Source organism: Hydra vulgaris, chromosome 05, assembly GCF_038396675.1.
Source record: "Hydra vulgaris chromosome 05, alternate assembly HydraT2T_AEP".
In the NCBI taxonomy this organism is placed as follows: Eukaryota; Metazoa; Cnidaria; class Hydrozoa; order Anthoathecata; family Hydridae; genus Hydra; species Hydra vulgaris.
The window spans coordinates 9,767,501-9,782,500 of NC_088924.1; the positions used below are offsets into that span (position 1 = coordinate 9,767,501).

Sequence of the window (15,000 nt, forward strand, 5' to 3'; positions counted from 1 at the left end):
CTTAAATGGATAAAGTTGTCTTGTTGAAATCTTTTCACTGAAAAAATTTTTGTTTATAACTATAAAAAATTAGGATTCATAATTGAAAAACATTTTAAAAAATACTAGTATGAATGTTTTTTACATACAGCGAAAATATAAATGGTTACAATTAAATAAAGGTTTTTTAATATAATTATTAAAGTTCAGTATTTACCAATTAGTATTAATAAAAACAAATTAAAAAATAAATAATAACTAATCAATTAATATAAGTTTCATTTTTTTAATATAATAATAAAAACAAATAACAAAAGCATACACTTCTTTAGTTCCAAAGTATTGAACATATACATTTTCTGTAGTATTTTTATCAAAAAGACTTTGAAATACCTAAAACAGTCAAGGATATATTTTTCAATTAATAAATTGTTTATTCTTTTAATGTTAAGTTTTATAATCAATTATTATAAAAGCTAATAGTAATCACAAAGAAATCACAAATTTTAATATACAAGTTTTAAAATATCTATAAAACAAACCAATCAAAAGTCAGCTAGTTAATTCTAGCCAACCAAAATAATCTGAATAATATTATGATAATTTATTTAAAAATATCAATAATGGTTTATTATTTGAAGGCATGAGATTCATAGGTTTAATATATATAATAACTAGACACTAGACATAATAACTAGACACTATATACATAATAACTAGAGCATAGTTGCTATCAATGCTTTTTTTTAAATTACAAAGTTGCACACATTTTCACACAACATGGGAAACATTATCAACAGTACATTTAATTAGTTTAAAAGAAACCATAATTCAAGTTTAAAAAAAAAATCATAGTAAAAATATACTAAAGCTGGGCAACGACTTGTTTTACGCGGAACTTCAACTAACAAGTTTTCAATAAGAAGACGGTTACGCAACTTTAAAGGATTTAGTTCCTCAACTTTTCCGTTTTCAAATTCAACTGTAATCTAAAATTGAAAGTCAAATTTTGAAAGTTTATTTTAATCCCAGATAATAATCAAATACATAAGAATTAATAAATAATTTTAAAAAATTTAAAATTTTTACATAATGATTAATAAAAAATATATATATTATATCTTCTACAGGATCTTCAAAATAAAAAACAATTTTTTTTAGTTCTTTGTATTTATATGCGGTAGTGGTGTAGTGGTAGAGCGCACGCTTCATAAGCGAGAGGTTCCGAGTTCGATCCCCACCACATCCCTGGTAGTACCGCGCTCAACTTGTTTCTCCGCGCAGCGGTCTTGTTCGTCAAGGTTCGTGTTTCGGAGTTATAGAGTTGAGAGAGGGTTATAACCACAATTAAGTAGCCTCCTCATCTGTAGTGGCCTTCTAGGCCTTGGGGAGGTGAAATAACAAAAAAAAAAAAAAAAGAATTTATATTATAGCAAGCTGGGGTCGAAATAGGTGTCGGAAATTGTCACCCTTAAACCCTTCCTGAGAAGTACTGAGGGCGCCAATATCTGACACTTATTTTGACCCCTGAGTAAGTGTTTCTCACTTTATAATGAAAGTGAGATAAATATTGTGACAAAATTTGTAAATAGTGGAAGCTATTTGCTACATGATGTGTAAAAATCTTATAGCAAATGATCAACTACCATAAAAATGTAATAGCTTGTAAATAATTAACAATATATAAAATAAATATAATAGCTTGTAAATACTTAAAGATGCAACATAGGAATTAATTTATATAAATAGATAATTGTAAATATTGAGGGAATTAAGTTTTGTAAATATAATGTTGGATTTCTCTTTTCAAGACATCGACCTTTGCGCACAATTAATAATAACAATAACAAATAATAAATTCCTCCACTCTTATACGTCACAGGGTGACGTATAAGAGGGGGGGGGGGGGAAGAGGCACACAGGTCGACTATATCTTCTGTAGGAGAAGAAACCTGAAAGAGGTTAGTGATTGCAAGGTGGTACCAGGAGAGAATGTAGCTAAACAGCATAGAATGACGATATGTAGGATGGTTTTGGAGGTGAAGAAGAAGAAGAGAGTGAGAGCAGAACCTAAGATCAGGTGGTGGAAGTTAAAGGATGAGGACTTTTGTGTAAAGTTCAGGGATGAAGTGAGACAGGCACTGGGTGGTGGTGTTCTGGATACCTGGGATGAGACGTCAAATACAGTGAGGGATGTGGCTAGAAAGATACTTGGTGTGACATCAAGACAGAAAAAGATAGACAAGGAGACGTGGTGGTGGAATGAGGAAGTTCAGGAAAGTTTAAGAGGAAAGCGGTTGGCTAAAAAGAATTGGTATTTTCAGCAAGATGAAGAAAGTAGACAGAAGTACAAGGAGATGTGTGGCAAGACAAAGAGAACAGTGGCAAAAGCTAAAGAAAAGGCATATTGTAATCTGTATGAGAAGTTGAACACTAAGGAAGGGGAAAAGGATCTGTACAGATTGGCCAGACAGAGAAACCGTGATGGGCATGATGTGCAGCAGGTTAGGATGATTAAGGATAAAGATGGAAATGTGTTGTCTAGTGAGGAGAGTGTCTTGGGAAGGGGGAAGAAGTATTTTGAGGAACTGATGAATCAAGAGAATGATAGGGAAGGAAGGTTAGAGGAGACAGAGGTTGTGAATCAGGAGGTTCCCTGGACTGGAGACAGTGGCACTGACAAAGAGACAAGTGAGGGAGATGTGAAGGAGGTGTCTGAGATGAAGATGTTAAGATTCTCATTTGAAGTGACGAAGAAGGATAGGATCAGAAATGAGTTTATTAGAAGATCAGCACATGTAGAATGTTTTGGAGATAAAGTTAGAGAATCGAGATTGAGATGGTTTGGACATGTACTGAGGAGACAGAAAAGCTATATTGGCAGGAAGGTTTTGGGGATGGAACTTCCAAGTAAGAGGAGGAGAGGTAGACCTAAGAGGAGGTTTATGGATGCAGTGGTGGAGGATATGAGAGTGGCTGCTGTGTTAGTGGAGGACACTCATGACAGGGCTAGATGGAGGAGTTTGATCCGCTGTGGCGACCCCTAAACAGGAAATGCCGAAAGAAAAAGAAGGAGAAGAACAAATAATGAGTTTAGTAAATAACAATAATAAACCACATTCTTCAGAAAATTCAAAAAGGAAAAATCTATCTTATATACATTGCACTGCCTGCCCAAAACCTCAGCCAATGTTAATACTAAAACCCTTCCTGCAAATATTTCATTTGAAAGATGACTTTATCAGTAATTCATTCTATGCAGCTAAGTATACCAGATATTTATTTAAAAGTCTCAAATATAAAACTGCCTGCAATAAAAAGTATAATTAAAACAAAATGTTTATAGGATAATATATAATAATTATTATATATATAGGTTAACTATAATAGCTTAAGAGTAAACAAGTACAGAAAAGCTTATTAAAAAAATACTTAAAGATCTCTAGAAAAACCCTCTTATAAAAATGGAACTCATCTATATATCAATCGTTAACTCCAAATCCTTTTTAAATTAATTTTTAACCTATTAAGATTTGGATATGTTTAAAAAGGTTTTAACTTTAAATAAGATCTTGATTCAGCAAAAGCTTATCTCTTTTTTTTTTTTTTTTTTTTATAAACGCAGGAATGCATAATGTGTAATTCAAATTTTAAAACCCCAGAAAATCATTCTAACCACCCAACTTGTCTGATTTTCTATTACTTTTTCATTGAATCTTTATTAAAAAAAATAAAATCATATCTTAAACTTTCTGACATATTGACTTTGTAGCAATTAATATAACTATAATTTTTTTCATTCTGCTGATTCCTTTTTTCTATTCTATTCCTGATTCCTTTTTTTCATTATATTGCTGATTCCTTTTTTTCATTCTTTTTCAATGGCTATTGCTCTTTACTCAAAACTTTCCAAAAAAGTTTAACTTTTCAAAAAAAAAAGTTGATATGTGAGATTTATTTTGCTTTTTAAAGACAAATGATCTTGGTTTTAGACAGTGCTCTAATATTTTTAGATTTACTGAATTTAATAAGATACCACTCAACATTTTAACAATAAACTCACTCAACATTTTCACAATAAAACTCAACTTCAGTTCAGACTCATTATTAATAAGTATTAAAACTATTAACAATTTATTAGATTTAATGAACAAATAAAATTTTTAGAGAATAGAAATTATATTAAAAATACAAGTTCGTGATTTCAATCTTAAAAATCTCATTTTGATATCTCACAACTATTAAATGAAGATCTCTTATGAACTGATTTTTTCTAAAAAGTTTGTCCACCATAAGTAGGTCAACCAATTTGATTTGTAGCGTTTTAAATCTAGTTTTTAAGATTATTTCAATGCATTAAAAATATTAACTTTAGCCTGCCATTATGGAATAAAAATTAAAAGTCGGATTTTGAACTTTTTGTTTTTCTAAAAGTATCCATAGCATACTTACTATTTTAAGAACAAAATTATAGCTAGCAAAGAAACTTTGCATCTGACTTTATTTTATTTCTTTTTTGAAAAACAAGATTAAAAGGGTAACAAAACTATAAATTTTTAAGATTTATCCAAAAGTCATTAGTTTTTTGCTCTTAAATTAAATACATTTTGGATTTAGAGAGTATCTGAAAAAGTTGCAGAGACATTTCCTGAGTCCCAACTCTCTATTTCCTCCGTCAATTCTGGAATTGAAATGGAGCACGCTTGAGGATTCTTTGATTTTATTTCCTTCCAACTGCTTTCTATTGGGTTGAGATTTTGGCTGTTGCTGGGCCACTCCAACACATTAACTCTTTTGCTCAAGAACCATAATATTGATTGTTTCAATGTTTTAATTGTATTCAATGCAACATCCACCATCTTGCATAAAAAAAGTTGATTGATGATTTAAACATCTCATGCAGTGTTAAAAATTCAACGCCTCATTTTTAGGAAGAAAATATAGTGTTCCTTAGCCCTGTTGCCACTAAAGCAAATCCAAAATTATTACATACACATTATACTTGACGGTTTGGATGGCAATGCACTTGCATTTGACCTCTACCTATCACGAAAAATTGCTTTTGTCCGAACACATGACAGTAGACCATTACTCTGGTGTCTAATGCATGACCACATGATGGTAGACCATAATTCTTGTGTCCAACGCTTATGTCTTCGAGCAAATGCAATTATTTTCCTAACCACAGCAATCATAAGCAAAGTTTTTTATGCTGAAATGCAGCATGGTAAGCCTGGGTCTTTTAGAAGCCTAACTAGAACTGTTCTAACAATCACTTTTCTAAGTAACGGCAGTTGCGTTTTTTTTAATTCTGCGGTGGGAACACTATATATACTGTACTTGCTAAGAAATTATTATCTAACAAAAACCATTCAAATTTTTTTTTGTTTACATAGGAAAACTTTAGGCAAACTAATCTATTATTTAAATAGTGTTTTTTCAAGAAGAACATTAGGTATAGGAATGAAATTTTTAGAAGATGCTTTTCTCACATATATGTACAAAAAGATTTCAGCAAAACTTGAAATGGTCTATAAGAAACCCTTTAAAAATGTGCCCATTATATGATACAACCTTGATACAAAATGCAACCTTGAATGGATTCTTAAGGTACCATGAGGTTTCTGAAAAAAAAAATTATGATTTCTATTACAGTTAGATCATTCCATGCCAAATAAAGTGTTTCAAAAAAAAAATTTGAAAACAGCTATGTGCATTATGACAATCCTCCTTATTGGGTTTTAGTAACACAGCATAAAAATAACTGGTCTCTATGACATAATTTTGCTGAAGGTGTTTATGAAAAAAAAACATGTGAATTGTGATGAGATTGCATGATATTTTCTATATTTTATGATTGAAACTCAATATTTATTATTTAAAAATTTTTAATAACTTAATGTTAATATTTTAAATACTGCTACAAATTAATATATATTTGTTTGCTTAATGACAATTTTACATGATCTATTTAATAATTAGTTCTGTGATCAACTTTATTGTTGCAATAAAAAGTTTCTATCAATATAACTACTATACTACAAGATTACAACTTTCATTTTATTTGTAAGATTTAATAAATTAATTAATTGAATGATAAACATGTAGAAATCAGCTGTTTATCAAATGGAAAACAGGTGACATTTAAAAAACAAATTAAAAATTAAAAAACACATGTCTTCATAGTTTATTATTCAGAAATTATTACCATTGGTAATAAATAGTCATGTTATAAAATTAAAATCAATTGAAGTAATAAAGTAAAATAATAAATGATAAAATATTATCTAAAGCCATTTTAAAATGTTATCTAAAATAAACTTACAGGGTGTTAGCCAGCCCAATGATACTGTATAATGCGGAATTCCCAATGGGTTTAAAAATTCCCAAAATGATGTTTTTTTCAAGGAATAGGACAATTTTATTAAAAATTTCCAATATTTTGTAAAACAATAACAATAAATATTCCCAATATCGCAAACATGTGGTAAAAAATATATTCCTGGCTAACACCCTTACTTTTAACTCAATTTTTCTAAATTCTTATTGAAGATCATTACACACTCTAGCACCAGATTAATAAAATTTAGATTAGAAAGAACTTCTAACATATTCAAGTTGGGTTTTTGAAACTTTAATTGGTGGCTGTTATTTCTTGTTGCTGTTGCATGGTTTAAACAGTTTAAGGTAGTTTTGCATGGTTTGAACAGTTTAAAGTAGTTTTGCATTGCTGAACAATTCAAAATAATTATTAAAGACATGATAAACAAAGAATAAATTGCTTTATTAATAGATAAGAATTTATAATAATGGTAATTTTGCATTGATTTGCGGTTACTGATTACATTTATTATACGAGATGCATGTGTATGCAAAGCGTCTAGCGCATCAGTTTTAGATTTTGGTAGGATAATGCAAAGATTTCCACAGTAATTTAAACAGCTATAATTGTTGATTAGAAAACATGTTCTGCTGCAAAAGGTGTTAACAAGGAGTAACGAGAGTGTAAAGAAGGGCTCTTTTTTTTGAAGAGATGTTTGAAAAGGGACATGATCAAGAAGTCCCACAGTAATAACAAAACCTTTGCTAAAAGAGTAGCTGAAGGCGAGGAACAGTCATCCGAAACCTGCTGATATATCTATATATATATATATATATATATATATATATATATATATATATATATATATATATATATATATATATATATATATATATATATATATATATATATATATATATATATATATATATATATATATATATATATGAACATATATTATATTATGTATATATATTATATTTTTATTCTTATGAATATATATACATATACATTAGGGTGTCCCAAAAAACAACATTTTTGAAAAATATATGCAGAGACCCCTTTAATGTGTTCTATCTAATACAAAAACACTAGATTTAAAGTTTTTTTAAATAAAAAATATTTTAAGAGGTCCCTCAAGACCCTCGAATATTTAACGGGTCCCTAATATTTTCAAAAAAAAGTTTTTTAAAAGTATGTCAACCTGGTACTCAAATGAAGCAAAATTATATAAAAACTTCAAAAATAATATTTAATTTGGAAAAATTTTAACTTATTTATCAAAATTGTCATAAAAATACATAAAAAATGCATTTTTTTTGTTTTTTGTTAAAAAAAAGTAATTTTTCATGTAATAAAACCGAAAATAACAATTCAATATTTGAAATCTATATTATTTTTGAAATTTTTATATAATTTCGCTTCATTTGAGTACCAGGTTGACATATTTTTGAAAAAAATTTTTTTGAAAATATTAGGAAACCATTAAATATTCGAGGGCCTTGAGGGAGCCCTTAAAATATTTTTTATTCAAAAAAATTTTAAATCTAGTGCTTTTGTATTAGATAGAACACAATAAGGGGTCTCTGCATATATTTTTCAAAAATGTTGTTTTTTGGGACACCCTAATATACATTATGTATATATGTAACATATCTATAGGATTCGGCATGAGCAATTGAGTACAGGACCTCTTATGTGCAGGTACTATTTAAACTAAATACTTAATACTAAGAAGGCAATCATTTTATGAAACACAACTATAAAAATCATTAATGTTGCATAAAACAAGAACAAATATTTGATATACTGATTTTCTACTAAAAATATACTTTTAAGACTCTTAATATAGGAAATAAAAGCGCAAACATGCAATTCGTAATTTTAATCATTCATTTATTACCATTTGCGGCAAAAACTTACAAGAAAATAAATAAAAAGTAAGGAGAAAAAAAAATGTTCAAAGTACAATTGAAAGAAAAAATGTTTTTAAGTTAAATACAACAACTATCATATTATTATTAAAATAATATATTTAATGTTTTTATTAAATTTATGAAGTAATATAAATAAGTGAATTAAAAAAATGAATAGATATAGTCTTTGTCATTAATAATATTCGTAAATAAAAAAAATTATAGAAGCATATCATAAACAATAAAACTGTTTTAAACGGTTTTTCAAAATTTAAATGATTTTATGGAATTTTAGTATATACATTTTCCAAATGACATTCTAACTATTTGTCAAGCCTTTTTTTTTTCAAAACTCTGATTTTTTTTCAACCAGTCCAACATGGTGAAGAGGAAGGGGGAAGGAGGGGGGGTCATTGACTGTTATTTTTCACACTGATATGTTAGGGGTGTCCACTGAGCAAAAACTTTCAAAACTGCCTAAATTGATTTTTTTTTTCTTTTTCTAGTGTTTGTGTAACATGTAAAAAATATTTTTTCCAAATTTTAATAACTATTCAAGAGCTTTTTTAAAAGTTTTGTCTCAAATAAAGTATAACTATAAAAAAAATCAAAAATAATATCACTTTATAAAAAAAAACCTTGAAAAAAAAACTTTCCCAGGAAATGTGTGCGGTTTTTCGTCTTGTATGTCCACGTATGAGTATTTTATTTTAAACAACTTGGTCACTGCTATTTGCAAGTTTTTTTATATTAAGTGTTGCTGAAAAAATTAAGTTTCAAAAACAAAAAAAGCAAAACTAACAAAATAAGAAATTAAAGTAAATTTAAATAGAAAAAAAAGTAAATAAAAAAATAATAGTTTAAATAATTTGTGCACTGTTTTTGTTTTTGCTTCTCTAGAGTGGTTGTTATTTTCAGCAACAAAATTTGATAAGGAAAAGCAAAAAAGAAAAAAAGTTTTAAGTCAACATTAAAAAGAACGATTTTCCTATATATTTTATTTTTTTATTTTTTAAAGAGGAAAGCAAAAATATAAATTGATATCTGTTTGTAAAATATATTTTTATAATTTTAATGTAACAAGTATATATTGTCCCTATATGAAAATGTCTATGTAATGCATGCATATACTTTTAAGTATAAATTTTTTGTTATATAATTATATTTATTTGTACATAAGTATACGCACGTTTAGGTTATTTGGATAAGGTATTTACATCATACACAGAATGCCTGTGGTTCGAATCCCACCTCTTCCCAAATTTTTTTTGTTTTTATACCTGCTCCCTTCCTTTTGGTCCACTATGTTATTGGTGAAATATACATAAACAATTATTAACAATTATGATTAATAATTGCATAACAACTAATAATAATTGTTCACCAATAACATAGTTTACCAAAAGAGAAGGGGCAGGTAGAACTGAACACGCAGAGCTGAATGTTTAAAAGCAAAAGATATCCAAAATTACAAAATGCAAAAAAATTGGAAATAAAAAACATACAGGAATAGAAAGGTAATTTGAAACAATTAAGACTATGTGAAAAATGTGTAAACAGCATGGCCTAATTGAAGCTTATAAACTATGTATATATATGTGTGCACATTTCCTCTTTAAAAAACAAAACAAATAAAATATAGGAAAATCATTCTTTTTAATGTCGACTTAAAACTTTTTTTTTTGCTTTGCCTCATCCAATTTTGTTGTTGAAACCACTATAAAGAAGCAAAAACAAAAACACTACACAAGCTTTCCCAGGAAATGTGTGCGGTCGCAACTTAATCATGTTTTTATATAGTAACCGTTTTAAGAATTTTCGTCAAATTAAAGCTAAAAGAAACAAAAGAGAATAAACAGCAATACTTAAAGAAAAAGAACCAAAAACTACACAAAATAAAAAATATAAATAAAATAAGCTGGTGAACTTTAATTCAGATAAAACCCAATTTTTTTCAGCCAATCGTTATCGCAATAATCTTCCTATATTTATGAGCAGTAATGTACTCGCTGAGTCATCTTCCCTTATCTTCTAGGATTAACTCTTACTTCCGATCTTTCTTGGAAACCGTATATCAAATCCAATACAAAATTAGCATCTGCTAAGGTTGTATCTATTTATCGTGTTTGACACTTTCTTACTCTGGATTCTATTCTTTATCTCTATAAATCTTAAATCCGTCCTTGTATGAAATAATGTTGCCATATCTGGGGCAGATCTTCTAATGATGCCCTTTCTCTTTTAGACAAGGTGCAAAAACGCATTGTAAACATAGTTGGACCTGCTCTCAGAGCCAACTTCCAACCATTATCACATCGTCGTAATGTTGCTTCTCTTTCTCTTTTCTACAAATACTATAATGGGCACTGCTTTAAAGAGCTAGTGTCTCTTGTGCCATCTGCTAAAATTAATTCTGGTGTTACTTGCCATTAAATTAAGTCTCATCTTTTTTCTGTGACTGTTCCTAAGTGCTCTAAAAACTCTTATTCATCTAGATTTTTTCTCGAACATCAGTTCTTTGGAATTCGCTTTCTTTATCTTGCTTTCCTGTTTCATATAATTTGCAACCTTTTAAGTCGTCTGTTAATTGTTATATATAAAATAAATTGTTATTTGTTTGTAAAATATATATATAATATATTTTACAAACAAATAACAATTTATTTTCTTATTTTCCTATTGCATAAGTATTAAGAAAATAACGTCAAATATAGCAAAAACATTTTTATAAGCGAAAAGTCGTACGAAACGAATAAACATAAGAAAATAAATTAACAAAATTTCACATAGTTCTTGTATATATAGCAAATTAGTTTCTTAATTATATAGAGTGATAAAAATCGTGAATAAATTGCATATCAAAACTTTCGATTGTTGTTAAATAGTTATAAAAGACAATGTTTTTTTCAACAATAACTCTAAAAAAAAAGAATAAAAAAATTGAACAAAAATTTTATTAAAAAAATTTTTTTTTTATAAATAATTATTAAACTTTCTAATTTATTTAATAAAACTTGATATTTTGTTACAATTTTGTTTCCTTTCTTTAAAATTGTTTTTTTTTTAGTAGATAAATTTAGCTTTTTGCCGTGAATTATTGGAACGCTTTATAAGTCAAAAGATGCGAACTGCCGTGGTCAGTTTGTCTGAAAAAATTACTTTAAACTAAAAGGCGTGCGATCGCACACACTTTTTGGGAAGGCTTGGTACACAAATTATTTAAACTATTATTTTCTATTTAAGTTTATTTTAATTTCCAATTTTGTTAGTTTTGCTTTCTTTATTTTTGAAACTTAGTTTTTTTAGCAATGCTTAATATAAAAAAATGTTGCAAACATAGAAGACGAAAAACCACACGTAGTTCCTGGGAAGACTTGTTATAGAATTTCCTTTTATCCTTTTTTGTTAAAAATATTTAGTTTTTAAAATTTTTATAATTTTGCTTTATTTAAGACCCAACCTTTTTTTAATAATATTAGGAACCAGTTAAATGTTTAAGAACTCTGAGAAGGCTCTAGAATAGTTATGAAAAAGTTAGAAAAGTTTGGTAAAAAAAAGTTTACATTGTACACAAACACTAAATAGGAAAAAATTCAATTTAGATTGTTTTGAATGTTTTTTGCAGTTGTCCAGACTTAAAACAACTTTCTTAGACAACTTGACCATGGTTGTTTGCATGTTTTGACAGTTTAGGTGTTCTAAAAATGTACTGAAACTAAACTAAATAGAAAACTATAAAAATAAAAAAAGACTACTACAAATTTTATTGAAAAAAAAAAATAAAAAAATATTTAAAATCAAAAAATCATTTAAAAGCTTTTAAAAAAACTTTAGAAAAAGTCAAAGTTTTTAAAGTACGTATTCCAAACACTAAGGTTTAATTACTTTTTTATTTTGTTTACTATTAAATATTTATTTAATAAACTAATTTATTAAAATAATTTATTTAATAAAATTGTATTATTTAAAATAAAATGTTTATTTAATAAAAGAACTTATTAAAATGTTTCTTTGTAAAGAAACATTTTAATAATTTTATTTACTAAACAAAGAATAAAACTATTTTAAAAAAATAATTGATAAACCTTTTTATTTAATAAATATGTTATTATTTAACTAGCGTGTATTTTGTTTAAAAAAATACATATACATATATATATAAATAAAATTTTATAAAATACTCTTTGAAAATTATATAAAATACTCTGTGATAATTTAAATAAAATGAGTTTATTATATATATATTAGAAGTAATTTGTTTTATTTTCTTTTATTTGTTTTATTTGTTTTAAAAGCATTTCGCATAATATATATAAACATTTAATTAAAAGATTTTTTGTATTGTCAAAGTTATTTTTTAAAAATACATACTTTTTTAAAAGTTATATTATATACAATACTTTGATAATTTAAATAGACATTTCGATAAAACAACAAACATTGATCAAAAGTAATTTTTTGCTTTATTTAAAGAGTTTTGTGTAATATAAAATCCATTAGAAAAATCAAAGTTTTGAAGTTATTTATTCTAAACGTAAACTATAAACGTTTACAATAATTTCTTTTTAGACTTGAGTATGAGTTTTAAATTAGTTTTATCTTAATTATTTTAAGAGTTTTAGTTTGTGAGGTTCTTTTTATCTTAAATTTTATTTCCTCTTTAGTTAATCGTTACTTTTTTTTATGTTTAGAATGGCTTAACTTTTATTCTCAAATTTTTGAAACGCCTAATATTTAAAAAGTTCAAACAGCTGTGGTCAAGTTGTCTTAAGAAAATATTTTATAAGTGGACAGACAAGACGTGCTTCCTGTAACAGCCTGATATAGTACTGTGACGTCACACTGAAATAGCCTGCTGCCAGGGGCTTCAGTACATACTTGACTATCTTATAGCCTGCTGTTGCAAAGTAATGCTGCAACATTGACTGAGGGTTTGGGATGAGGCAGCAATCTTTTCTTTTATTGTTCTTTGTTTTTTTCAAAACAAATATTTTATTTATTTTCATTTTGAAAAACAAAATACAATATTTAAATTTTAAATAAAATAATTACATTAAAAACAGTGAAATAAATTTTTTTATTTAAATTCTAAAAAAGATAACTAAAATAAAAATGACAAAACGAACGTTTTTACAATTTTTTCACTTTGTTTTTACAATTTTATTTTCATTTAAATTCTAAATTTTATATATAAAAGTGTTTTTACAATTTTTTCACAAGAGTATTTGATGAAGGAAAAGATTTGTTGCAATTTAAAATAAAACTTTAATTTTTTTAGCAAACGCTTTTTTATGCGCTCACCAAAATTTTTGGTGAGGTGTGGGGGTAAGCACAAAAAAGGTTTTATCCCAAAAGGGCTGGCCAAACAGAAAAGACTGATATATATATATATGTATATATATATATATATATATATATATATATATATATATATATATATATATATATATATATTATATATATATATATCAGGGGTGTAGACTCAGACTTTTGGTTGGCCGCCAGAAGGGCAACTGAAGTAACCAGCTCATTAATTTTGGTTGCCCGCCAACTTTTTGAGTTGCCAGTCACTACTTTTTATCAAAATTTTCACATTCACAGAGTTTTCTAGTAATTTTTCATTATATGGCTAAGTGTAGACTAGAAGTAATTTATGTTAATAAAAGTAATATTGTAAACTATTGGTAATATTCACTTTTCTAATTTCATATAAAGTACATGCTGATGTATACACTATTAGTGTATACATCAGCATGTACTTTATATGAAAGTAGTATAATTTTTCACTTAAATTGAGTGCTTATTTTAATGAAAAAATAGGCACTCTTTTTTACAACAACAAAGTATTGAAAAATATAAAAAAACAATTTACAAATACTTTAAAACCCTTTGCTTTTAATGTGTTTAATTTTAAATAAACTAATTTAACAAAAATTATTAATAGAATCTAAATTCTGTATTTGAAAAAGATTATAATTTATTCCTTAAAACAATCTTATACTTAACATAATCTTTTGTTTGTTTATCACAATTTATTTTTTTATTTTTTACCTACTTAATGTAGTACTTTTAATAAAGATTATAAACAATTTACAGATGAATTTTATCAGTTACCTAAAAGATATTTGTTAACATAATTTATGTTCATAAATGTATTATGGCAAAAGAACTTTACACGATATTGAAATAATAAGAAACAAAAAAATTTTAGTACATTTGTGAAAAGAATTCTCTTAAACAAAAGCAATTCTCCCTTGTTTTTACTTTTGCACGTATTAAATGTGAAAGGAAATTTAATTTCCTTTCACATATAATACGTACAATTATAACCTATGATAGAAAGATTTATGTTTTATGTAATAAATTACAAAGAAGCAGCCGATAAGAAAAAAACTTCTTTAATAAAAATTGCAAAACTACTTTAAATTCATTTGAAACTATATTTTACATTTAACGTTTTACTATTTTATATTTTTTCGAAACTAAATTTAAATTTTAAAAATCATATTTGATTTAAAGTCTTTTAAAATCAATTTTTTTTTTTATAAAACAATTTGTTTCTTTAAAAACTCGCAGTTGCAGTTAAATGCTTTTTTTTATGACCTAATATCTTCTGTATAAACGCAACATAAACAATATTAAAAGATAATTTAAATATTCTAAAAAAATTTTGCCTAAGTTAACACTTTTGATTTTTTACGTTTTACGAAAATTTTTTTGCCAAACTGGAACATTTTTGACATTTATGAAAACTTTTATTTGTAAAGAATTATTGAATTTATA

The 15,000-nt window shown here is 26.4% G+C and overlaps 1 protein-coding gene across 2 annotated transcripts in view; it reads right to left on the reverse strand.

Annotated features, from left to right (window-relative positions):
* LOC136071840 (uncharacterized) overlaps positions 1-15,000 on the reverse strand; it is a 118,226-nt gene that overhangs the window by 82,942 nt on the left and 20,284 nt on the right. For both annotated transcript variants that reach the window (XM_065797320.1, XM_065797319.1), the window contains exons 2-4: positions 846-968; positions 302-372; positions 1-37 (exon numbers count right to left, since the gene is read on the reverse strand). The exon at positions 1-37 is cut by the window's left edge and continues 9 nt beyond it. In XM_065797320.1, the coding sequence (XP_065653392.1) occupies positions 1-37; positions 302-372; positions 846-968 (231 nt within the window). The remainder of the gene's footprint in view (positions 38-301; positions 373-845; positions 969-15,000) is intronic.